The 25,523-nt window shown below is 43.6% G+C and overlaps 1 protein-coding gene across 1 annotated transcript in view; it reads left to right on the top strand.

Annotated features, from left to right (window-relative positions):
• LOC119088483 overlaps nucleotides 1-23,731 on the top strand; it is a 37,123-nt gene extending 13,392 nt beyond the window's left edge. Inside the window, exons 2-4 of the mRNA XM_037208292.1 lie at nucleotides 16,713-16,791; nucleotides 17,197-17,363; nucleotides 23,321-23,731. Coding sequence (XP_037064187.1) covers nucleotides 16,713-16,791; nucleotides 17,197-17,363; nucleotides 23,321-23,520 — 446 coding nt within the window. The 3' untranslated portion in view covers nucleotides 23,521-23,731. The remainder of the gene's footprint in view (nucleotides 1-16,712; nucleotides 16,792-17,196; nucleotides 17,364-23,320) is intronic.
• The last annotated feature ends 1,792 nt before the right edge of the window (nucleotides 23,732-25,523 follow it).

A 25,523-nucleotide genomic window follows, 5' to 3' on the forward strand; every position in this document is an offset into this window, starting at 1 on the left:
TAGGTTGTTTCCAGGTTTTGGCTATTACAAACAATGCTGATATGAACATAGCTGAGCAAGTACTCTTGTGGTATGATTGAGCATTTCTTGGGTATATGCCCAGGAGTGGTATACCTGGATCTTGGGGGAGATTGATTCCCAATTTTCTAAGAAAGCGCCATATTGATTTCCAAAGTGGTTGTACAAGCTTGCATTCCCACCAGCAGTGGAGGAGAGTTCCCCTAGTTCCATATCCTCTCCAGCATAAAGTGTCTTCAGTGTTTTTGATCTTAGCCATTCTGACAGGCGTAAGGTGGTATCTCAGAGTTGTTTTGATTTGCATTTCCCTGATGATTAGGGATGTTGAGCAATTCCTTAAATGTCTTTCAGCCATTTGAGTTTCCTCTGTTGAGAATTCTCTGTTTAGTTCTAAAGCCCATTTCTCAATTGGACTGTTGGTCGTTTTGATGTCTAATTTCTTGAGTTCCTTATATATTCTGGATATCAGTCCTCTGTCACATGTGGGGTTGGTGAAGATCTTTTCCCATTCTGTAGGCTGTCGCTTTGCCTTGTTGACCATATCCTTTGCTCTACAAAAGCTTCCCAGTTTCAAGAGGTCCCATTGATTGATTGTTTATGTCAGTGTCTGTGCTACTGGTGTTATATTTAGGAAGTGATCTCCTATGCCAATGCGTTCAAGACTACTTCCTACTTTCTCTTCTAGCAGGTTCGGAGTAGCTGGATTTATGTTGAGGTCATTGATGCACTTGGACTTAAGTTTTGTGCACGGTGACAGATATGGATCTATTTGCAGCCAGCACCATGTGTTGAAGATACTTTCTTTTTTCCATTGTACACTTTTGGCTCCTTTGTCAAAAATTATATGTTCATAGATGTGTGGGTTAATGTCAGGGTATTCAATTTGATTTCATTGATCCACATGTCAGTTTTTATGCCAATACCAAGCTGGTTTTATTACTGTAGCTCTATAGTAGAGCTTGAAGTCAGGGATTGTGATGCCTTCAGAGGTTGTTTTATTGTACAGGATTCTTTTGGCTATCCTGGGTTTTTTGTTTTTCCATATGAAGTTGAGTAGTATTCTTTCCAGGTCTGTGAAGAATTGTGTTGGTATTTTGATGGGGATTGCATTGAATCTTTAGATTGCTTTTGGTAAGATTGTCATTTTTACTATGTTAACACTGCCTATCCATGAGCATGGGAGATCTTTCCATTTTCTGACATCTTCAATTTCTTTTTTCAGGGACTTAAAGTTCTTGTCATGTAGGTCCTTGTGTAAAGTTGGAAGGAGAGGATAGACTCCCAAAGTTCTCCTTTGATCTCCACATGCAAGCAATGGCATGCACACACCTCTCCCTTTACAGACTAAAAATACATTCCAAAGAGGCCCAGTCTCTTGGTAGAAGGTAAGAAGCAATACCTGAAACCATCCACTGACCACGACACCCATGATCACACTCACAAAAACACATATGCACATCACACAAATATCACACACACACACACACACACACACACACACACACACCACAGTTTAAGCAACAACAACAAAATTACCCAGATCTTCTTCACTGTCTTACAACTCATTCAGTCATCTTTAAAATACTACCTGGTAGACAAATGAATTTTCAAGTTTGACACTCAATCCAGTGGCCCAGCAGAAATGGATCTAGACCAGAATATCCAAGTCTCAAGTTCTAGTCATCTAGCCTTGGGAATCATCCAGAGCTGGAAGTCTGTATTCATGCTTTAGGAAAACACATTCTGGTCATCACTGCTCTGTATAAATCTTGGTCAATTCTTACCTCATCCCAAGTCCTTCTCTTATTCTAGAATTGTCTTGAGCCCCATGACCTTGGCTATGACAATGCTTAAGTATCAGTGCACTGGTGTCATTGTGGGCCGGAGCTGATCTGAACATCTTTAGCCCTTCTGACACTGGAGCCTTTATATAAGCTGGGTGTGTTTCATTTTGCTTGCTGTCTGTCTTCCAGGGAGATGGAAGCAGTGTGAGGTTTGATTTGTTGTCTAGTGCTCATGCTCAATGCTAGCACAGGGTCACTGTACAGTAAGCACTTTAAACATGCAAGTCAGAAGTAGGACATGGTGGCCCATGACTTTGATCCCAGCACTCAGAAGGCAGAGGCAGGTAGATGTCTGTGAGTTTGAGGCTTTCTTGGTCTATAGAGGAGACAGAGGAGACCAACTGAATTCTAAGACACACCTCCCTATAGAGAGATGGGAAACTGACATCCACAGAGGGGAGACTCAAGTCTGGGCTTTCAGAACCTGCCTGGCCAAAGTCTCATCTCTCAGTCACTTTCTGTATATCCTTCAGTGTGTAAGAATTAACTGAGATGAGGTAGTGTATAGGAAAGTTGCTGTGCTTTCACTTCTAGAATTGGGTATTACTGAGATAACTCACCTTGTCTAGCATGACTTGTCAGTGTGATATAACATCTAAAAGGACAGTTTGGCTTACATCACTCATTTGTTCTGGGATCCACCAAGTATACTTCTGAGGCCACAGTCTAGACTTCTGGTGAATTTTCAATCCAAACCAAACATGGTCCTAGTTCTTCATTTCAGGATTATCATTAAATTGAAAAGTGTGAAGTGGGGCTCTGAGAAAGGTCTATGGTAAAGGACCCCTAATAATCCGTCCTCTTGTGCCCTTTGCCTGCCTCTCTCATGCTCCAATGGATGTTGTAATTTAAGCTGGCTGTGTCACCTTCCCTAGGGGCATGCACATTGTCACAGGTGTCTCCAGTCAAGGAATTTGGCTTTCATATAGTTCTAGGTGAAGTTCCACAGTGGTGACACACTACATACTATCCCCATGACTATGACACATTTGATTTTCTGTAAATGCCATTGCATATCCGTTTGTGGCTTCTCAATAGCTATTCATCTTTCTTCAAACTTTATTGCAGGAATGGCCCATCATTCTTCATGGGAGTTTTTGCTCTTGTGTCTGAGAGCTCCCCTGGAGAACTCTGGTTCTTATATCTTCAGCCTCACATGTCACTAATTAATCACACTTTAGATATCTACAATGGCTGGAATGAATTCTGCTGTATTTCAGGGGCAATTTTCATCAACTATGGGACTTACCTTTGTTCTGACAAGACATCCACAATCTCCCACCACACTAACAGACTTGTGCATCCTCCACAATGTGTTTGTTGCTTTCAGGAGACTGAACTTTCCTCCCCACCATCCTTACTTAGTTACCTAGAAATCTTTTTTTCTTGTGTTATTGACTAGACAATTCATGAGTTGGAGGATCCTATTCCTGGGATATTTTTGGAAGTGAGTCTTCAACTGTACATGAAGTAGTGAATATAATCTAATGAAGTACAAAGAGATCCCTGGGTTTGTAATGAGGTGATGAAGGTCTTCCCTTGTGTTTTTGGGAAGGCTCCTGGGAAAGGCAGTATGGCTTCCAGTGAATTGCAGAAGATGTAGTTTGTAGGTATGTGAGGGCGACTGCTGGTGAACCCGATAGTTCCTTCTCGCGGCAAGCTATTGTATTCTGGAGAGTCCTTGGCATTTCCTTTATGTTACTTGTGTTGTGGGAACACCAAGTGAATGTAGGTTATTCTTACACTGCCCATAGACATTTCAGCAAGACTGAGAAGGCTGCTTGGGAGAGAGAATGGAGAACAACGGGAGACCAGAGAGGTGCAAGAAGCTGGGCTTCAGTCTCAGTGTCAAACATGGAGAAATAAATGGTTCTTGGGATGGCACTGTGAGTCGTAGGAAGGAGCGTGGGAGTTTTCTGGAGGAAGTGAAGCTTGAGCTGAGCTTTCCAGTAGTGGGGTTAAGCATCTGTGAATTTCTGGTAAGCAATGGGCTTATCCTGTTTCTATAGGTTCCTAAAAGCAGACCCAGAGTCAACAATTTCTGACAGTTATTTTGGGAGAGCCATGAATTTTCAAACCTGAAGTGGCTTTTCTGTGAGATCCTTAATCTCTTTCTGAGTGGAAAGCAAGGTCAGCAGGAGGAAAGTGGTGATGAATTAGGAGTCCTTCTCTGGGTAGCATGTTGCTGCTCTTAATCTTAGTGGATTCCATCAGTTTCCATGGGAATAGGATGCCAATAAGAAGGGAAGGATAATCCCCTGACCATCCACCAAACTCTCAGACATTCAGATACTTTGGTGCTGGATACATGTTATGAGGACTTAGTACTGCTAAGCTCAAGGGACAAAAGGACTTACCTGCACCACATCAGATATAAGGTGACACTGTCCTCCAAATCTACATGGTTGGGCTATCTTTTGCTTTCCAGGGCTGGGGGACTGCATTAGAGAGGGAGACACATGCCTACCCATGGTGGTTGAGGACAGATAAATAGCTCGTGGAACCAATTTGAGGATAATTGTCCTACTCTGTGGGGCCCTCAGTGTGTCCCTAGCATTTCCTCTTCCTGGGGCTTCCTCTTGGGACTGGAATGGATTCTCCTGGCCCTATGCCATTCAAGTGTACAAGTTTACTTTGCTTTATCTTCCTGCAGGGACTACTGGGAAGACACCAACCCAAACCTCCACCTACACTGAGCAGGAGCAGCAGATGACAAAGTTGGAGAAACTCACCCTTCAGCTACAGAGTATAACATACGAGCAAATTGAACTTCATGGGATCCTGGGCACTTATATAGACAAGGATTTGCAGAACATGTAGTCATTATGTGCAGGTCTCTGCTGACCATCTTGACCCCACAAAGTGTAGCTAAGCTTTCCTGCAAAACAGGAGGCTGAATCTCCAGGGTGTCCTGGTGCCTAAACGAATTTTCCTGAGTGCACAGAATTGGGAACCTGGGTACATGTGAGATGGGGACACAGGCTATTCTTATTCATCCAAATGAAAAGCAGAGCCTGTGGCCTGAATCACAGTTTTGGGCTAGGGACAGTAGCGTCTGTGAGCTCTCAACATGCATTTCAAGAGGCCTTCGCAGGTGTTGGGTTGTGGGAGATTGCTGTGGGATGGTCTATATGTCAAATTGCTCTGATTGGTCAATAAATAAAAGATTGATTGGCCAGTGGCCAGGCAGGAAGTAGGTGGAACAAGGAGAGAGGAGAATTCTGGGAAGCAGAAGACTGAGATAGAGAGACACTGCCAGCCACTGCCATCACAAGAAGCATGTGAAGACACCGGTAAGCCACCAGCCACGTGGCAAAGTATAGATTTATGGAAATGGATTAATTTAAGATATAAGAACAGTTAGCCAGAAGCCTGCCACGGCCATACAGTTTGTAAGGAATATAAGTCTCTGTGTTTACTTGGTTGGGTCTGAGCGGCTGTGGGACTGGTGGGTGACAAAGAGTTGTCCTGACTGTGGGCAAGGCAGGAAAACTCTAGCTACAGGAGATGCTAGGTTCTGTGAGTTTGTGGTGAGTCTTTGTACTTGACCAGCAGATGATTGTGACCAGCAGCTGCACGGACCTTGTCCCATTCATCCATCTCAGTTTGTGGCTGGAAGGTCTGATGCTTATCACTGCTTCTCCCTTGTCCTGCTCCTCATACTTTGAGGCAGTTCTACCTACCTGCATTTCATGGGCAACCTGACTGTATGTGGTGTTTGTGTGTGTAGGAAGTAATAGCCTGATAGTTTTCTTGGCTCTTCCCTATAATTTGAGATAGTGAAAACTGTCTGTATTTCATGGGCATTCTGAGTATATATGGTGTGTGTGGGCATGTGTGTGTGTATGTGTGTTGGTATGTGTGTGTGTACATGTTCGTGCGTGCGTTCCTGCATGCATGCGTGTGTGTGCGTGTGTGTGTGTGTGTGTGTGTGTGTGTGTGTGTGTGTGTGTGTGTGTGTTAGAGGGCAGGAGGGTGTGTGTGTATACTCCTGGGTTTCTAGGGTCTGTGGCAGGGCCTAAGGATTTGCCATTTTCACATTTTCCAGGGGATGCCAGTGATGACGCCAGAGAGCTCCACTTTGAGTAGCTCGGGTCTTGGCCACTGTTCTCACTTTGGTGGAACATTGGAATCCCCTGTGGAGTTTATAACGCCTTCCTGAAGTTGGGAGTCCTCCCTGGAAATACTCAACGTATGCTCTGGTCCTCTGTGTATAAGGAGGAGTACCCAGGCATGATAATTCCTATTATAAAGACAGGAAAATGTCACCATAGGTTTCTGGTGGCACCAGATATGTGGCACAGATTCCTGGGGTCTTCTTGGAGAGATCATCTATAGCTCCAAGTCCACTGAGGGTGCTCATGCAGTCCTGGATAATTCCTTCTTCTTCTGGCCTGGGGACATGATAGGAAGTTTAATATGCACCAGGAGGTCCCAGTGTATAAGTGCCAGGCTGTGGCTTCCATGACACTGAGGAGTCCAGAGCATAGCCTGATTCCATATGATCCTTGTGGCCTGTGTTCATGGGGTCCTTTTCTCCTGGGGCCATGCCCTACCACAGGCTGAATTCTTTTGAGATGCTGAAAAAGGACATAGCCACTCTAACTCTGACTTAGTCGATGCTGAGCGATGATCCTGAACCCGGGAGCACTCTGCTTGAATGCCTGGCATCCCAAGTAATCTCCCATGCCTACCTCATGGTCCTGTCCCTACAATTCTCCAGAAATATCTCTCTTCGATTAGGTGTAATCCAGTCCAACTAATACACTAGAGAGGCTGGAAGGACAAAAGTCAAGTGCATGGGCTGGAGAAATCACTCATCCTTTAAGAGGATGTATAGCTCACCCAGAGGACCCAGATTTCAGCTAACAATCTTCTGTGACTCCAGTTCCATGTGGAATCCATTGCCCTTTCTGGCAAACTGATTGCTTGTAGTGCATAGAAAACAGACAAAATACCCATATTCATAAATACAAGTAAATGAATCTCAAAAAATTTCATGCAAAATGAATGGTCAAGGCAACAGCACATTAAAAAAACCACATCTCAATACGTCTTAGAGGGTTATTACCCCTGCATTGCCACTGTCACTGGTGCTGTATTTCAGAAAAAGAAAGGCAGACAGCTATAGGTTTCCTCATTTCTTCTATACTCCTGTAACAAATCTTCTCACTTCCTGAGATGCATTAGAAAACATAGGTGTATTTCTGAAAAATCTGGTATCAATGATCATGTCACAAACATGTGTGTATCTATTCTCTGTTTTTTGAAGTAGCTAGACATGTGAAGTCAGGTGTTTAATATGGATCTTTTTCCATCATGAAGTGGATATTCATGGAGTAGGCCATGGGATTCACACCCAAGATACCATCTTGGTTTGTAACCCTGTTTAGCGGAGAACTCACAATGTAGCCCAAGCTTCCTGAGCCTTGTAGAGATCCACCTCTGTCTGTTGAGTTCTAATGTTACAGGAGTGTGACACCACACCTGACTACAAAGTTACTTTCAGAATGAAGAGAATGTACCAGGTTTAGCTGTCCCCTATGGGAGATCTTACCCTGTTGGAGGAGGGCAGGAGGAGTGGGGGGAATGTGGTAGGCAGGAGAGGGAGGAGCGATGAGAGGTGGATATGTGGTTGGTAAGTAACTTCAATAAAACATTTAAAGGAAAGTATGAAGAGATGGAAATAATTTTTTATTTGTGAAATTACAGAAATTTGACTGAATAGGGAGGGCCTTAAAGGGGTGCTTAGTATATCCAGTGTATAGATTTAGCAAAATATAAAATCAAAGAAAGAACAAAGAACCAAAAAATAAAAAAACAGCAAAACAAAACAAAGAACAACAAAACCTAAATTCATGAAAACCCCAAAACAAACCAAAACTATTTACATAAGAAGTTTTTTCTTCATGCAGATGTCCTACGCTCTGTGGCTGGCTTTGGACACAAGTTGAAAGAGAACCCTGCACTGAAATAACCTCCTCCAGACAAGTGCATTCATGCCACTTTGGGGCTTCTAGGTTAAGTCCTTGCCAAAGTTGATTTTCTGCCATGTTGCCACTATATGATTCTGTCTGCCAACATGTGTCTGTGTGCCCATTCAAGAGTAAAAAATGACACAGGGAGCATCTCTTACCAAAAGACATAAAAGCTCATGGTGACATCCTTCCTAAATCATCTCTCAGAACAATTCTCTTCACTATCACATGTGCATGAAATTGAGTAGGTCCAGCACTGTACTGGAGTGAGAATATGATGCTTCCCTTGTGTGTTCTGTCTGGATAGCAGCATGACATCAACACAGTCTCCGTTGACATATCTCCCTCCACATATGAAGGGCTCAGGACTCAGCCAGCTACCAAAAGTTTGTAGCAATAAACTTTTAGAGTAACTATGAGTGGTATCATATTCTCTCTCCTTGTTGTTGTGGCCCTCACGGGAAACACTTGCTGGTAAATGTCAGCTTTTTCTGCATAATTCTTGGTGTTTACTTTTTTGAATCTCACGCATCTTCTTGATGGTTTCTTTATTCCATAACTAGTGAGTCAACAGACACATGGATGAGATTATGGATGGATGACCTGCAGGACAGATGATATTTGCCTCACTGGTAGATTTCACAACTAGTAGTACATATCTTGTTCATAGGAGGCCTTGATCATAGAGTGGAGAATGTCAGTGTTTCTAGTTGACTATGGATTCCTTCAGCCTCCTCAGTTCTCATAAAGGGTGCTGTGAGAGAAGAAAAGGCAATTAGATCCTAAAACAACCTTGCTGGGTCCCTAGCTAGATAAATTCAGGGCCTATTCACACATAGGAAACCATAATCAGGGATGAACTCCACCCAAAAATGCCATGTTGCTGGGGATGGGATGTAATGGTGGCTCACTTACTTATGACATTTGGTGCTCCTGCTGCAGCAGCTCTGTGGGCAGGAGGCTCTCATCCTGAGCTGTGGATTGTTCTAGCTCATGTTGGAGACTTTCTGACCTAGAGGAGGAAGTTAGTAAGGGCAGAGTCCTGGTGGGGATCCACCATGTCACCAGTCATTCAGTGATATCACAAAAACTAAATTGGGCTGGACAGTCAACACTGATGTTTGGCAGCAGTCACTGTATATACCCCCAAGGAATAAGTGTCACACAATAGCTGGGCCTTGAATTATTTTCTGACCTTAACAAGTATCAGATGTAGATATGAGTACTGTATGTACTGTGCTTTAATGAGAAAGAACAGGGCTTTTCCCTTCAGTATAGAGACACCATTTAAACAAAAGGAGTAGCATATTAAAGTCATATATAATCGCACAGTAGAGATACACAGACCGTTCATGATGAGTTTCTCACCAACTACCTCATTGTTTTCTTGTCCAATTTCTGTTTATTTCTTTCTAGGCAGGGTTACAATATGCATCTTTGGCTGACTTTATCCATATACTAGGATGGCTACAAGAGGCCAGAGATTTCCTGCCTGTGCTCCCAAAGAGCTTGAATTAAAGACATGCACCATCACATACACCTGTCCTTATTCCTGATTTAAATTGATATTATTTTATTTTCCTCTCCATGTTATACAATGCTCTCACAGGTTTGATAGAGAAAACCTTAAAATTCCAAGCTGTGTTCCTTCTGGTCGTTTTTTAGAGGGATTAAATGAGCAAGGGTGGAAAGATCGTGTTGGGGAAATCTACAGAAACAACTGAACCAAGCCCAAAGGAACTCAGGAAATTTAGACTAACAGTTGTGTCCCTCTGCATATGGGGGACAGTTGTGGAGCTGGTTGTGTGTGAGGGGCCCCTGGCAGTGTGATCAGGATCTATTCCTGGTGCATGAGCTCTCTTTCTGGATCCCATTACCTCTGGTCGGACACCTTACTCTTGATTGATAAAGTGGGGAGAGGCTTGGTCTTGCCTCAACAGAATGTATCAGACTTAACTGTCCTACCATGGGAGAACTTACCCTGCTGGAGGAGGGGATGAAGGGTCAGGGAAGAAGGTGAGTGGGGAGTGGGAGGAGGGAAGAAAGGGGGATCTGTGGTTGGTATGTAAAATGAATAAAAAATAATTTTAAAAAGACCACCTCATTTTTATACATAGACTTAATACAACTTTGAAAACTAGGCAGCTGAATAAGGTCTTGTAAAAGGATCAGGCCTCCTGCCCACAAGGCACCTTGCACCCAGGTAATACACAAGATGGAGCCTGTCATGCTAAAGTAGTATTTCTTGACCATGTGTCTGAGAACATTGTCACTGCATGGTCTCTGGCAGTAAACAAAAAGACCTGTGTTATCCTTAGGCCTACAGCTGGGAATCTACATCCTGGTACTCTAGAGGAGTCTGTTATACAACACACAGCTGAAAAATCCTCAGCAGACACATCTACCTGGGTTCATCCTGCCAATGACTAATGCTCAAACAATGAAGACAGCCAGTGTTACATCAAATAGTTACAAGGGTGTGAATCTCATCTTACAGGTGCTAATCCTGTATAGAATGTAGTTTCAGTAAGATATGGTGAGGCACACCTTTAAATCCCATCACTTGGTAGGCATAAGCAGGCAGATCTCTGATTTCAAGGAAAGCCTGCTGAGAACATACCAGAGAGATCAGAAGGGAGGGATGGGACACAAGTCTACAGACCCAGGGAGTATCAAACATATTGTTTGCTGGACAGAAGTTCTTGTTGACGGGACCAGCATAATTCTCTGAGTTCTGAGTTGGTCTACCCATGCTTGGAGAAGGGAGTCTTGCTGATAAGCAAAAGCCCACAAAGGACAGAGAGCCCTGGTACAGGGGACCCAATTGGCTCCATACCCCAACTTCGGTCTGGGTCTCATCTGAGAGACAGTCAAATGATGCTGCAGCTTTAATGCCAGGTGTTTTTGTTGTGTGACCAGCTCCCTCTGCTTCAGCAAGATCTGGAGTCTCTCTTCCATTCTTTGCTGCTCCTGTTCATTAAAAGATTGTGTCCTTCATGGAGGGTTGAGTATAGTATAGACAATACATTCTCACACAAGTACAAGCACACACAGAGAATCCTAAGAGCTTGCTGGTCAGTCAATCTCATGAAATTTCAAGCTCTTGGGGACATGAGAAAGCCTGCTTCAAGTTCATAAGACAGAGACTGACAAAGAGAGAAACCGAGTCGTCTCCTCTAGCTGTCATCACATGAAATATGCACTGCACTCCCACATGCCTCCATTACACACACACACACACACACACACACACACACACACACACACACACACACACCAGAGAGTGAGAGAGAATTAGAGAAAGGGGTAAGACAAAAACAACAAAGTGATAGAGGAGCAGTTATCTTTAGAATAAGCACACCAGCCTTTAGGAAAAGCCCCAAAACTCAGCTTTCCATTTTTGGGAAGTAAAATGGCCTAGGGGAGCACACTCCTTGGTCAGTCTAAGTGGAGGTGGATAGAGAATTTTTTACTCATAAACTCAAGTCTATGTATAGCAATCCTGCCATCATAATGACATGTAGCTGTGTGATGAGTGATTGATCTGTTTCTCCCCATTGACTACAGGTTCAAGAAGAGTATCAGGGATTACATGCCAATGACAAAGATTCTCAGAGGAGACTCACTTCCCATAAATACTAATGCACAGACACAGAATGAACAATTTTATGTCATGAAGTGGGTGGATGGATGAGAAAAGTGATGAGATAGAGCACAGGTGTCTGGATGGGTAGATTTGGCAAGGATACATAAGTAAATGATGCTGGACCTAACTGTGACTCAGCTGCCTGTCCCTACCTCCAGTTGCTGGTTCTGGAGGTCACTGCTCTCTTCTTGATCCTTACTGAGCACTTGCAAGTCACCCAAGTGTTGCTTCAGCAGGATCCAATCCTCCAGTAGGTTCTCCTTCTCTTGCCTCAACATATCCAATTTCTTTTTGAGCTGACTCTGCTCCATCAGGAGCCGGCTCTGCAGATTACTGGAAACACACTCCAAATAGTAAGACCATGTCAGCCACCTCTGGTCACCCACATCACTATGCCTCAACAACCCAGCCCTATCCTAGGTTCACAGGAAGATGTAAACAAGAACGTTCAACAGCAATGACAGTGGCACTCAAGGCCAAACGCAGAGAACAGTTATTTCCTGCAAGAATCAAACTATTTCTGACTCCACCCCCCAAATAACAGAAATTCGTGCACTTCCATAAACTAGAGGAGTACTCCACCTGTCCTAATCAGTCCACTGTCATGAGGAAACACCAGCAGGTAATGTGCAAGTACACTTGGGGAAATAGGAGACCCAGAGGGTGCATAGATCCCAGAGCAGTCAGCCCCTGCCTGACAAGCCTCTGGTGATGCCAATTGCTCTTCTGAACAAGTGGTTCTCAGTGTGTGGGTTGTGAACCCTTTGGGATCTAAGGAGCCTTTCACAAGGGACACATATTTGATGTCTTATATAGACATTTACATTAAAATTATTAACAGTAGCAAAATAAACTTAAGACAATGCTACAAAATAATTTTATGGTTTGGGGTCATCAAAACAATAAACCAATGTATTAAAGTATCCCAGCATTGGGAAGGCGAATATCCACTGATCTGGAGGCTACTGAATGACAATATGGTGCTTGGAAGAGCTAATAGTCTCTTTAAACCTTAGCAAAACTGAGTAAAGAGGCATAAGTCCAAAGGCTGCTTGCTAATGCTGCTGGCTAAGAAGCAGAAAAACTAGAAGTAGATCTACAGACCCTGCAGTTCAGAGACAAAGAAATTGGAGTTGGCTATTGTACAACTGTTGGGGTCCCTGCCAAGATAAGAACTTACCAAAGGAAGACTTTCTCTTTGGTCAGCTCACTGAGCTTCTGTGAGGCCTCCCAATTCTCATTCTCGAAATTCTGCAGGTCTGACATGACCTGCTGATGTTCCATCTTGAGCTTTTCATAGAAAGGATTTGGCCTGTGGTAGGGCCTGGACTCAGAAGCAAAGAATTCTATGAATACAGGCCTCAAGGATCACATGAATTCAGTGTGTGTTCTATATTACTGGATTTAATGAGATGTCACAGCCTGGCTCCTATGTACTGGGACCTCTGGCTGCTTATTACAGTTGCTCTTCTGGTCCCAGGCCAGCAGAGGCAGGGTGTTAAGAGGGATGCAGCTGGGACTGAATGAGCTCCCTCAGGAGTCCTGCACAGCTTGCTATGGAGTTCCCACGAGTCTATCACAGGTCTGGGCCCACCAGAAACTGTGATGTTTCTGCTGTCTTCAAATAAGAGATTCTCATTCCAGGGTGCCTATATTGACATGGAGGCTAAAATCACATCATGAATATTTCTGAGGATGGGACTCAATATTATGACAGCTTCATAAATTCCCCCAGAGCATTCCCAGTTGACACCAAGGTGAACACACTGGCAAAGGGCTATGCTGCTCAAAATGGTGCTCCCAGTGTAAGATGTAGACAACTCCTAGATACTGAGACAAGCAACACTTCATGCTCAACCATAGGCAGTTGATTGCAGGGTGAGGAGGGACGCATATGCACAAACACACAAACACATAGATACAGAAAGATGGAAGAGAGAGAGAGAGAGAGAGAGAGAGAGAGAGAGAGAGAGAGAGAGAGGAGAGAAACTGAGAGAGGGAAATGTGATAAAATGCTCTCACTGAGATGACAAATTAATACATGCAATTTTGTCACCTTAGAGAGGACCAAGAGCAGCAGACATCAGTACCAGGCCTTGCTGCCACATATTAGGATGTGGTACAAAAACCCTCCAGCTGTTACTAGAAGCATCCAGCACACAATGTCTTTCCAGGCAAGTAAAAAAAAAAATCACAGCATTCTCACACTAGCCACCAGTTTACAGGATCTCTCCAAATGCATGCTGGGAAGTCACACACTACTGCCTTGATTCCTGAGTCATGTGATTCAGGCCATAGGCTATGGTTTTCATTTGGAGGAAGCAGAACCGTCTATGTCCCCATCTCATCCTGCCCAGGTTTGCTTCAGGGAAGCATTTAGAGAAATGGTGTTGGGCAAAGGGACACCCTGAAGGTTCACCCAACCTCCCAGAAGCCCATTTCTTAGACAAAATAAACTAAGGGTGAAATTGTGGAACTGAGACAGTCATCATGGAGTTTGAAACAGTAACCACCTGTTGTCCAAGGATCCTTCAGTTACTAATATGAGGCGGTCTCTCAAATCATTCCGTTGGGCGGTCATCACCTTGAGCTGAGTGGTCAGGCTCTCCACCTTCTGCTTCAACTGCCTCTTTGAGAGCCTGGTTGGAGTGGGTGGTGGCTCCTTGGAGGCCCCTGTGGGTAGATGAATGAACACAAGTGAACATGCTTTGTGAAAAGACATAGAGAGCAGGTCACCCTGAGCCCTGAGAAGGTGTTTGAGAAAGGAGGTAAGCAAGCAATTAAGTGATGTCCCAAAGAATTTTGCCCTGGATTGAGATGCCCCCTTGGGCATCTTAGGTTTCCCATCTCTGTGTCGGGAGATAGGTGTGTCAGCCAACTGGTTTCCTCTGATCCTTTAGCACATGCTTTAAGTTAACTAAGGAGAGAGCCTCCTCAGGCTTATTAACAGCTCTGGACTCTGCATTCAACTTGGCTGCAGGGTTCACTAGTCTGTGGCTTTCAAATGCAAGATAAAATTGACACAGTCCACAAGCACTCAGGTCATTAAAAATGCAAAAATATCCTGACAGGTCACTCTAAGCACATGGCAAAAATGGAGAATCCACACAGGGGCAGAACATGGTCATCAACCTCACCAAGACGCCTCAGTAACAAAGGAGGGTGCATAGAGCTGATGGGCTGTAAATTAATGAAGACATTGAGGTTGAAGTACATTGATGACCTGCTTTTTGCTGGATGCAGTTCACTTGAACTTCATACCCTAATGCTGGCCTTTTTGTTCCCTCTCAACCCCTACCTTCCTGTAGGATTGAAAGGCAAGAGCTCCCAGCACAACAGCTTTGGCCTTACTCTCTCCTGATTTCTGGGACAGACAAATTAATCTTCTGGAATCCTTGAATTTCAGGAGCCATGACAAGCAGGGAAGTCCAGTTGGTTCCCAGAGACTCCTACCTCCTGTGTCCCATTACTGGAAGATTCAGCTCAAGCCCATGTCCTGCAGGAACATCCCAATTTCCTGCTCACAACTTACTGTACCATCTTCTGGACCATTTCCTTCTTCTTTTAAATGGAGGCTGAAGGCCAGCTTGTGTCTGCCTCTCTCTGGTCTCTTTTCCCTCTCTATTCTCTCTACCCAATAGACTTCTGAGTCTTCCCAACATGTTCATGGCTGAACTGTAAGGGCACTGAACCAACTGTCCAAGGGCAGTTGGTGTTGCTACAACACAGGTGACATCAGATAACATTCTAAAGTCTCCAGGATACAATAGAATGTCCAGGCATGAGACCGCTGATGTCATGAGGAACTGTCATTTCCTCCCTGCTAACCAGATTTCCTCATAAGTCTCCAGAAGTCAGGTTTCCCATTCCAGGAATCTCTCCTGGGACTCAAGAGAAATGCTTCAGTACCCTTTTCTCCCATAGCCAGAGATTGCTCTCTGATTGTTTGGAAATGCCTCAGTACTTCCATGTGGGAACAAAAGTGAATGTTCATCTCCTATTAAAGTATATGTCCAGGAGGCAACAGTATTATAGATATTTATGTGAGGTATGACTTTCCACAAGTATCTGCATCTCCTTATTATCAAGAAATGATAGACTTAATGATAATGGAAAGGACACTTTTTAAACTACTTCCCGGTATGGAGCCTACAGAAATTACTGCCAGTAGATAATATGCAGCTTATTTGATTTAAATTGATGAGCACTGGCAGATTGCATTAGCATGTTACATGGGATCTATAGATAATCACTACCCAGTACATCAGCTTTTTAGTGTTTCTGAAAATGCTGAATGAGTATTACCCAAAATTATATCTAAAAGTCCTGGAGAGTTTGCTCTTAGTGATTTTACAGATTGTTCTTTGAAAAGACAAGGACTATTTATTTTATACACAAATTCTTCACATTCCTCAAAAATGGTTAGTACCTTCCCCTGACTGTACAGCTCAACAGTCAAAACTTATTATATTCCATTAGTTTTATTAGACATTGCTCAGTAATAGGTTACTTTTAACTCACTTCATGTATATATTTGCACATGAAGGATAGAGTTATACTAAAAATGGAAACTGTAGTTGTTTATAGCGTTCTTCCCTTTTTTTGTCTTTTCCTCTGCAAAAGCCTCTACCTTCTTTATGATATTATTGATAAGGCTGTTTTATTCTGCTTCTTCCAATTTTTGATGTTCAGGTCTAGATGTTGGAGGCAGGCTAGGTTCTGGTGATGCTGTATTGCTCTTCATTTTGTTGTATGTACTTCTGACTGGATGTCTGCCCATCTCTTTGTGGTTCGTTTTTGGTCTTATCAGCACACTTGGTTCAGACAGAGCTGACAGATTCATGAAGTCTCTCTCTCTCTTGTCCAGATGGGAGCTCTCTTGTCCAAATGGGAATTCCGGGACAAGATGGAAACTCTTATCTAGACAGAAAGTCTCGGGCAGGATGGGAGCTCTTGTCCAGACAGGGGGAGGGACTTAGTACTTCCTCAACTGAAGGTGCCAGGCTTTGCTTACTCCCCATGGGAGGAGCCCTGACACTTTTGGAGGAGGGTGGATCGAGGGTAAACCTGGAGGAGAAGCAGAAGGAGGAATGAGACAGGGATCTATGGTTGGCATCTAAAGGAATAAAAAATGTCTTTAGAAAAAGACTTATAAAAAAGAAAAGCCAGAGAAAAAAGATTCAAGAACAGGAAAATGCTGGAGTGTTAAGTGTTACTTCCCTGCAGGGTCAGGGACAGAAAACTCCAAGTTCAAGTCAGAGATGAAACAGCAGCCAGATCTATCTGTGTCAGGAGACACTGGCAGGTACTGTGAGTGGAACTGGAGGCAAGTGGATTCTTGGTGAGGAACAGCAGTCTGACTTCTGTGTGGATGAATTCCTCTAACCACAGGACAAGGTAATGGGCTTCCCTCACATTTGCCAGCTGTGATGATTGTATTTGTATAACACTGTTTTCCATGTAAGTAGAAATGGGATCCAACTGTGTAAATGATTGTGATACTGAGAAATGCCTGACTATGGCCTTGAGTATAAATAAACCCATCACAAGAAAATATGTTCATCATGAATATTAGCCCAAAAGAGAATTTGTTTTGTACGTCAGACATGATTATCTATTTTCAACACATGTCACAGTCTTACTTATTCTTTTCTCCTTTCTCCTTAATAACAGAATCCTAGCTGTGAGTATGCCCATTGTGTCTTTGTAGAGTGGGTTCATTTACCTTGTGCTACAGCAGTAGTAACAACAGCTGTAAAGGCATGCAGCAGAAGCAGCTGCAGCAGAGCCTGGAGCCTCTGGAGAGGAAGCCCAAGCATGAGAAGCAGAAACAGAAGAAGCAGGAGCAACAGCAACAGATGTGGAAGTGGAAACAGAGTCAGAAGCAACAGTTGAAGTGTTTCTGTGACAGAGTTCTCTAGAATGTCCTCTGGTTCCTGGAGACAGTACTTACTCTCTTCTTGAGCCTTTAAGGACAATTTGAGATGTGTTATTTTTCATAAAAAGGGAATGTTACACTGTCATTCATGTTATCACTTGTCAATGCCATGGTCTCCATTTTCGTCCACAAATATCTGTATATTCCTTTCAATTTTTTCATTAGAGACCACTAACATTTTTTAACCTCTGCTTCATTTCTACTTGAGTAAAAGACCCATGGTTTCATAAATCTCAAAAGCAGATATAACCAACTGGTTTAAAAAAAAAATCTGCACTTTGTTACCTAGCACATTCATTTCCAACAAGATTGGAAGAAGTAAACAGAAAAGGTCAAAATGTGTCCTCTCCAGTCTGCACAACCTGGTTGTTTAACAGCCAGATTGAGAGAATGTGACAATGAATGGCTTCTAGAAGGAAAGGAACCTCTCCCTTCTCCACTCCATTAATCCTTTCCCATAGCCTTTCACAATTGCCCATTGGGATCCTGGGATAGCATGAGTGAAGGTGAACTCAAAATGCATGAACAAAGTGTGCCACCAACTGCTGAGCTGCAAGTATGGATTCTGCAGATGTCTTCTGGGTTCTCAATCCTTTTCCATGACAGTTAAACCTGTGAGATGTAGAGTAATGGCCTGCTCCAGCAAGATCGCCTACTTTGAGTAGGAATATTGTGAACAAAGTCTCAAGAATTCATTCAAGGCTCTGAAATGGTGCTACCCATCCATTTATGTCACAAAAGAGTTGATAAAATTTCCACAAGGCTGACTCACATAGGTTACCCAGAGACCCATTCTACCTGCTAAATTGAAGAGGTGTGTTCTCGGGTCTTCGAGAGATCACTTGGTATTTAAGATTCCTTGAAGTCTGGGCTTTCAGAACCTGTCTGGGCAAAGTCTCATCTGTTAGTTGCTTTCTGTGTATCCTTCAGTGTGTAAGGATTAATTGAGATGAGGTAGTGTATAGGGAATGTGCTGTGCTTTGACTTCTAGAAATGGGTATTACTGAGATAGCTCACCTTGTCTAGCATGACTTGTCAGTGTGATATAACATCTGAAAGGACACAGTTTTCCTCACATTACTTATTTGTTCTTGGATCCACTAAGTACACTTCTGAAGCCACAGTCCAGACTTCTGGTGAATTTTCAATCCAGACCAAATATGGTGCTAGTTCTTCATTTCAGGACTGTCAGTAAGTTGAAAAGTGTGAAATGGGACTCTGGGAAAGTTCTATGGTAAAGGAGGCCTAATAATCTGTCCTCTTGTATCCTTTTCCTACTTCTCTCATGCTCTGATGGATGTTGTAATTTAAGCTGGCTGTGTCACCTTTCCTAAGGGCATGTGCATTGTCACAGGTGGCTCCAATCAAAGAATTTGGCTTTTGTGTAGCTCTGGGGTTAGCACCACCGCAGTGACACTGCATACTATACCCATGACTATGACATATTTGATTTTCTGTGAATGCCTTTGCATATCTGCGTGTAGCCTCTCACTAGCCATTCATCTTTCCTCAAACCCCAGTGTAGAATTGGAGCCTTACACTTGTGGGAGTGTTTGCTCTTGTGTCTAAGGTCTCCCCAGGGGAACTCTGGTTCTTAGTATCTCCAGGCAGACATGTCACTAGTTGAACACCTTTTAGTATTTTATGAGGGCTAGAATGTATTCTGCTGATGATTCGGGGTAATTCTCCTCATTGATTATGAGACTTATCTTTGTTCTGACAGGACACCCACAATCTCCCACCACATCTTCATACGATAATAGGCTTGTGGACACTCTACAATGTGGTTGTTTACATCAGGGGACTGATGTTTCCTCCCTACCATCCTGACCTAATACCCTAGCAACCTTTATTTCTCATGTATTAATTAGAGATCTGAAGAAGTGATGAGCCATTTCACCAGATGTGTTTGGAATAGAGACTTCAAATTCCCATATTTGAAGTAGTAAAAATATTCTAATGAAGCAGAGAGAGATCACTGGCTTTGTAAAGAGGAGGTACTCAAGTTGTTTCCTTATGTTTCTGGAAATGCTCCTGAGAAGGGCACCATGGCTTTTTGTGCATTGCAGAGGAGCTAGTTAGTAGGTAGGTGAGGGCTGTGAAGGTGACCCTAGTAGTCTCTTCTCTGAAATTCTATCTTATCCTGTAGAGCCCTTGATATTCTCTGTGATGTTACCAGTGTTGTGGCAACACCACATGCCTGTGGGTTATTTGTTCAGTGCCCATAGACACGTTGGCAAGATTGAACTGGCTGCTTGGGAGAGAGAATAGAGAACATGGAGTGACCAAAGGAAGGCATAAGGAAGCTGACCTTTGGTCTGAGTGTAAAGTCTGGAGAAACAAATGGTTTTGGAGAAGGCACAGTGAGACCTGAGCAGGGGATTGGGAGTTTCATGGAGGAGGTGAACTTAAGCTGGGCCTTCCAGTATGGGGCTCAGCATGTGGGAGCTTCTGGGAAACAATGGGGCTATTTTGCTTCTCAGGGCTTCTTAAGAACAGACCTAGATTCAAGAGTCTCTGATGGTGAGTTCAGGAGAGCCATGCATTATTCAGGCTGCAGCTCCTTTCTAGGAACTCCTTCATTTCATTCAGACTGGCAAAGGGGGCCAGGAGAAACAGATGGACTAATGAGCTGTCCCTCTCTGGGTAGGTTGTTGCTCCACTTTATCCTAGTGGATACCTACAGTTTCCATGGGGATCTGACGCCAATAAGAAGGGAGGGAAACTCCCCTGGCCATCTACCACAACCTCAGTCATTCAGATGTGTTGGTCCTGGGTAAGTGTGATCAGGACATGGTGCTGCTAAGTTCTAGGCACAACAGGACTTATCTGCATCACATCAGATTTGAGCTGACACTGTCCTTCAAATCTACATGGTTGGGCTAGCTTATACCTTCCAGAATCAGGGAACTGCATTAGGGAGGGAGACACATGCCTAGTCATGGTGCTTGATACTGTAGGGGGAACATTTGGAGTAGCTGTTGGCTGCCAGCAGCTTTGACCATCCTTGAAGTGTTGTGGTGGAAAAGTTCCCATCAGAGGCCCTGACCCTTACTACAGAAGCTAGGTCCCAATACAAGCCTGAGTCAGTCATCTGCATCCCAGAGCTTATGTTCTAAAGAAATGGAGGAGTCCATTCTGCTTGATGGTTTGGAGAAGGCTCCATCCCATTTTCAGAGCCATACATGTTGCAAGTTTCTGAAGTAGCACCAGGCATATTTACCAGTTCCAGTTTTCTTGGTGACACACACTGTAGTGCCGATGTTCATCATGGTGGTGTTAATGGTGTCTATTGTTTAAAATATTAAGGCAAGTCCATGTAGTTAAAAGGGAGGTTTATTTTGTGGGGTAATTTACAAGTGAAGGGATAGGTTACAGGGTCTGGGAAAGGTGTAGCATAGTCTGGCGGTGTTCTTGGGAGAACTCTGCTTGGTCTACCTCCAGCATTCAGGGTCCAGGAGCCAAGAGAGCCAGCCCGTCTGGATCTGGGGTCTTCACGTGTCCTCTCTCGCTCTGCCTTGTAGGTATGGACAGTTACCAAAGCCTCAGTGAGGGTGGTACTTCCAGATCAAAGCTGGAACAGCTACCAACTACAGGTGTTATCTCAGGAATAGAATTTGTATATTGGTGCTGTTATCTGAAATCCCACTTGTATGACCCCAGGGACATTTCAAATCTAAATGAATCCTTTTTGCTTTGATGACAATGAAGACCACACAGTCGTCATCCCAGTCCTTCCTGTTTTAGGAAGGAGGATTTTTTTTCCACATCACAGTATGTATGGAGTAAGCAATTCACAGTCTGGAGGTGTTCAAGTCAAAATTCACATGACCCGAGACACCATCCTCTGTATTACAGGTCCAATGTGCTGTTGTTTTAGGCCTTTCTCTTTTTCTTTGAAGAGCACCCATTTTTTTTAACTAGGGACACTTTTTTTAACCACAGTTACTTTCAAACAAAACAATTATTTGAATTCTGAATCTTCAATTATAGAGAAAGACCAGATTCTTAAAGTACTGGGTTTCTAGCTGCTCTCCTCTTACTCAAAAAACCGCAGACTGGTATTTCATTCTATTTCAGCCATGCATAGACATAAAGCAGCCACTGAAAGTCATCATGACCATGAGATCTCCAGCTGATTCCCACGTACCTGTTGATAATTGCCACTCCTTCCTTTCAATCTCTGATGGAGCCATTTGCTCAAGAATGTTAGTAGATAGGATTAGGACTTTGATGGCTATTTTTAGTTGTCAGCATGATGACATCTGGAAATAACATAACCCAAAAATAGAGGGAACACCTGTGGTCTATTTCTGCTTAGTTAAAGTAGGAAGAACTACTTTATTGTGGAACGTTGAGGAATGAAGTCACACCATTAATTCAGATCTTTAATCTAGATGTAATCTGAACCATTCCTTTCCTGGAAGCCTATAGAAGGACATGGAAGAAGGAAGCTTCTACTCTTTCTCTGCTTGCTCTCACCTTGTTAGCACATCCATTTCTTTACTGACATTAGAGCCTATTACTTTTAGGTTACAGCATAATATCAGAGACAACTGAGACATCCAGTGTTTAGGACTGAGAAACTGCTGGATTATTGAACTTCCCATTCATTTCCAGCCATTGTCAGATTAGCTAAGGCACAGGCTGTAAGCCATTCTAACAAATCCCCTTTTAATATGAAGATTCAATTTTATAACTTCTGCTACTCTAGAGGCCTGATAATACACCAGGCACATAGAAAGGACATTCTAGAACAGTTTGGGTCTCATAACAGTCTCAGTTCACTTACAAATTCTCAGTAGTCACTTTCCCTTAACCTAAGCATTTCTAAGGTGCTTGCTCATTTCAGAGAACTCAACCCTCCTCCTCCACCTCATCCTGATCTAATTCCTTTGCATGCTTTATTTCTCATATTATTGAGTATGGATGTTAAGGAGAGGAAGGGCCATTCTTGGGGAGTGCTTATAAAGTGAGTGTTCAACTCACCATGGGTAAAGTAGTGGAAAGATTCTAAGGAAACAGAAATTTCCCAGCTTTAGAAGGAGGAGGTACTGAATGGCTTCACCTGTGTCACAGCAGAGACTCCTGGAAAAGAAATCTCAGCTTCTGGTCAGTTCAGGGAGAATTTATGAGCCAGGAGGTAAAGGCAGTTCCGTGTGACATCAGGAGTCCCTTCTCTGGCAATTCTATTGTATCCTGCAGAGGTCTTGGAATCCCCTGTGATGTCAATAGTGTTGTAGCAACACCAAGTGCCTTTAGGATGTTTGTTTAATGCCTATACAGTTTGCCTATAAACATGTTGTCAAGACTTAGGCATCTAGTTGGGAGAGAGAATGGATTTTGTGGTGATACCAGAGCAAGGCAGAAGGAAACTGACCCTAGGTCTCACTGGTAAGAATGGAGAAATCAAAGGACCTGGCGAAGATGCAGTGAGTTCAAGGGAGCTTCCCTTTGAGAAGCTCACATCTTGGACACTGTTTTCACTTTGGTGGAACTTTGGAATCCTTTATAAAGTTTATAAATTATTCCTGAAGTTGGAACTCCTCCCTAGAACTACTCAATGTATGCTCTGGTCCTCTGAGTAGCAATAGGCAGCCAGACATGAGAATCCCTGTGGGAAAGACAAGAAAAATGTCACTATAGATTTCTGGTGGCACCAGATATGCGGCACAGACTCCTGGGATCTTCTTAGAGAGATCATCTATAGCTCCAAGTCCACTGAGGGTGTTCATGCAGCCCTGGATAACTCTCTTGGACAACCTTCTTCTTCTTGCCTGAGGACAATGATAGGAAGTTTAATAAGCACCAGGAGGTCCCAGTGTATAAGTGCCAGGCTGTGGCTTCCATGGCACTGAGGAATCCAGAGCATATCCTGATTCCATATGATCCTTGTGGCCTGTGTTCATAGGTTCCTTTTCTCCTGGGGCCATGCCCTACCACAGGCTGAATTCTTTTTGGATGCTGAAAAAGGAGCATAAACAGGTGATGTTGGACTTGCAGAAAATGCCCATGGAGATCAGTGATGGTGTGAACAAGGTCAAACAACTGATTGAGGAGAATGTATCCTACAGGTATATGCCTGATTTATCATGAGAGGGACTGATTCATCTTTCTCTTTCACCCAAAGTAAGGGCTCTGGTTCTTGCCTGTCTGCCTCTTAGCAAGCAGTCTGACATTTGGTCCTTGGCCTTGTGCCACTTGGACTCAGTTTTGCTAAGTGTGAAAAGACGCTGTGTCCCTCCAAGAGATGTCTTGTCATTCTTGGGATATCCTTGACAGAAAAAGAGTTTGCACCATGAAGAGAGTGTCAGGTATCCTAGTACCTCTGGATCTCTAACCAGGGCTTCACAGAGCTGGTTTCCATGGTAGCCATAGACAGAACTGATTCAGGTTGGGGCTTTTTACCTCTTTTTGAGAGTGTTTTCCCTCTATCTGCTGCTGCTTTCCCAATATCATGAACAGTTAAGAACAGGTGTGGACTGCATGCTGTTCTCAGAGGCACTGGATCCCTTTTGGCATCAGGGTTTTCAGAAGTACTTTGAATCTTTCTGGAATTTGGTTACTCTCTGGATTTGACCTGTATCTAAGTGATGCTGACTTGGCTCTTTGTGGGCTGTCTGTGAGTCTGGGACTTTTCAGCACTGGTGGTACTTGAACTTAGGAAGGGCAAATGGAGGCTGGCTGGGACTCACAGTGTTTCAGTGGATTTTCATTTACCTCCATGGCCAGAACTTCCAAGATTGGACTCAGCTGAAGGAGAATGTACATGTGTTGAGACTCAAGAACAGACTGCTGTGGAAGGAGCAGATTGAACTGAAAGAGTCCTATGAGGAGTTGAAGAGGCTACTGATGGAGGCCCATGAGATGATCTGTGACCCTTCTGCTGAGCAGCAGCAGGTAGGCTGAGACAGCATTGGCAGGTGCCCACCTGTGCAACCATAAACATAGAGACACTCATATACCATCCACACTCATTCAGACCCCCACCTACATACCATCCAACTGTTGATTTCTGTGATCATTCCCGAGTCTTTCTGGAGAGTTAGCCTCTTGCAAGAATCTGGATAATTGGCAAGCAAACCCTCCTGCTCTGCTAGAACCTGCAGTACTTTGAGAGAGCTGGGTCAGTCACATATCACACACCTACATGTCATTGTGATCAGAGGCCTTGCTGACATTGTGTTGCTGACTATATCATGTGCATGGCTGTGTCTCAGAACAGATTCCCTCTCATAGTTGTGCAGAGTGCTGGGTTCCTGAAAAGCACTGCAGGTGATGTCACTGGCCTCCTTTTGACTGACATTGGGCTGAGTTCATATCATATGCACAGTCATCTGTTGAAAACTTCCTGGTATTGACCATGGGTCACTTTCTTTCTCTTGGGCTATCAAGGTCATCTGTGGAGGAGCCAGGATGAGTTTAGTGAAGAGACTATGATGGGTGAACTTGGAACTTGTGGGGTCAGGGGGTTTTGTGATGGATAAAGTTCATTCAAGGAAAAGCAAGTGCAGGTAGCAGTGCATTGCTGGCTCAGAGCCTTGTAGACAGCATAGAGGACCCATGACCTCACCTTACATCAGAACAGGTACAGCAGCCTTCTCACTGACCATTCTAGGTTCAGCACATGTGTGTGTGTGTGTGTGTGTGTGTGTGTGTGTGTGTTATGCTTTTCTGTGCATGTATGTGTGTATGTGTGTGTGTGAACTTCTCCTCTGTGTGTGTGTTTGTGTGAATAATGTCTATTGCTTGCACAGTAGTGTTCCTTTCTGTGTGTATGTGATCATGTGTGGATGAATGTATATGTATGTGTGTGTGTCCAGGTTTCCTGTATGTATAGGGATAAGTATTTGTGTGTGTTTGTGAGTATAAGTGCTTACAGGTCCAAGTGTGTGTTTGTACTGTGGATTTTAAACTCTCTGGGTTTTTTGTTTTTTTTGTTTTTTTTTTTTTGAGCACAGGATATGTATTTCTTTCTTTTTTATTTTTTATTTTTTCCTTTTATTTTACAATACCATTCAGTTCTACATATCAGTCACGGGTTCCCCTGTTCTCCCCCCTCCCACCCCTCCACTTCCCCCCAGTCCACCCTCCATTCC

The sequence above is a fragment of the Peromyscus leucopus genome, chromosome 9 (genome assembly GCF_004664715.2).
Source record: "Peromyscus leucopus breed LL Stock chromosome 9, UCI_PerLeu_2.1, whole genome shotgun sequence".
Classification (NCBI taxonomy): domain Eukaryota; kingdom Metazoa; phylum Chordata; class Mammalia; order Rodentia; family Cricetidae; genus Peromyscus; species Peromyscus leucopus.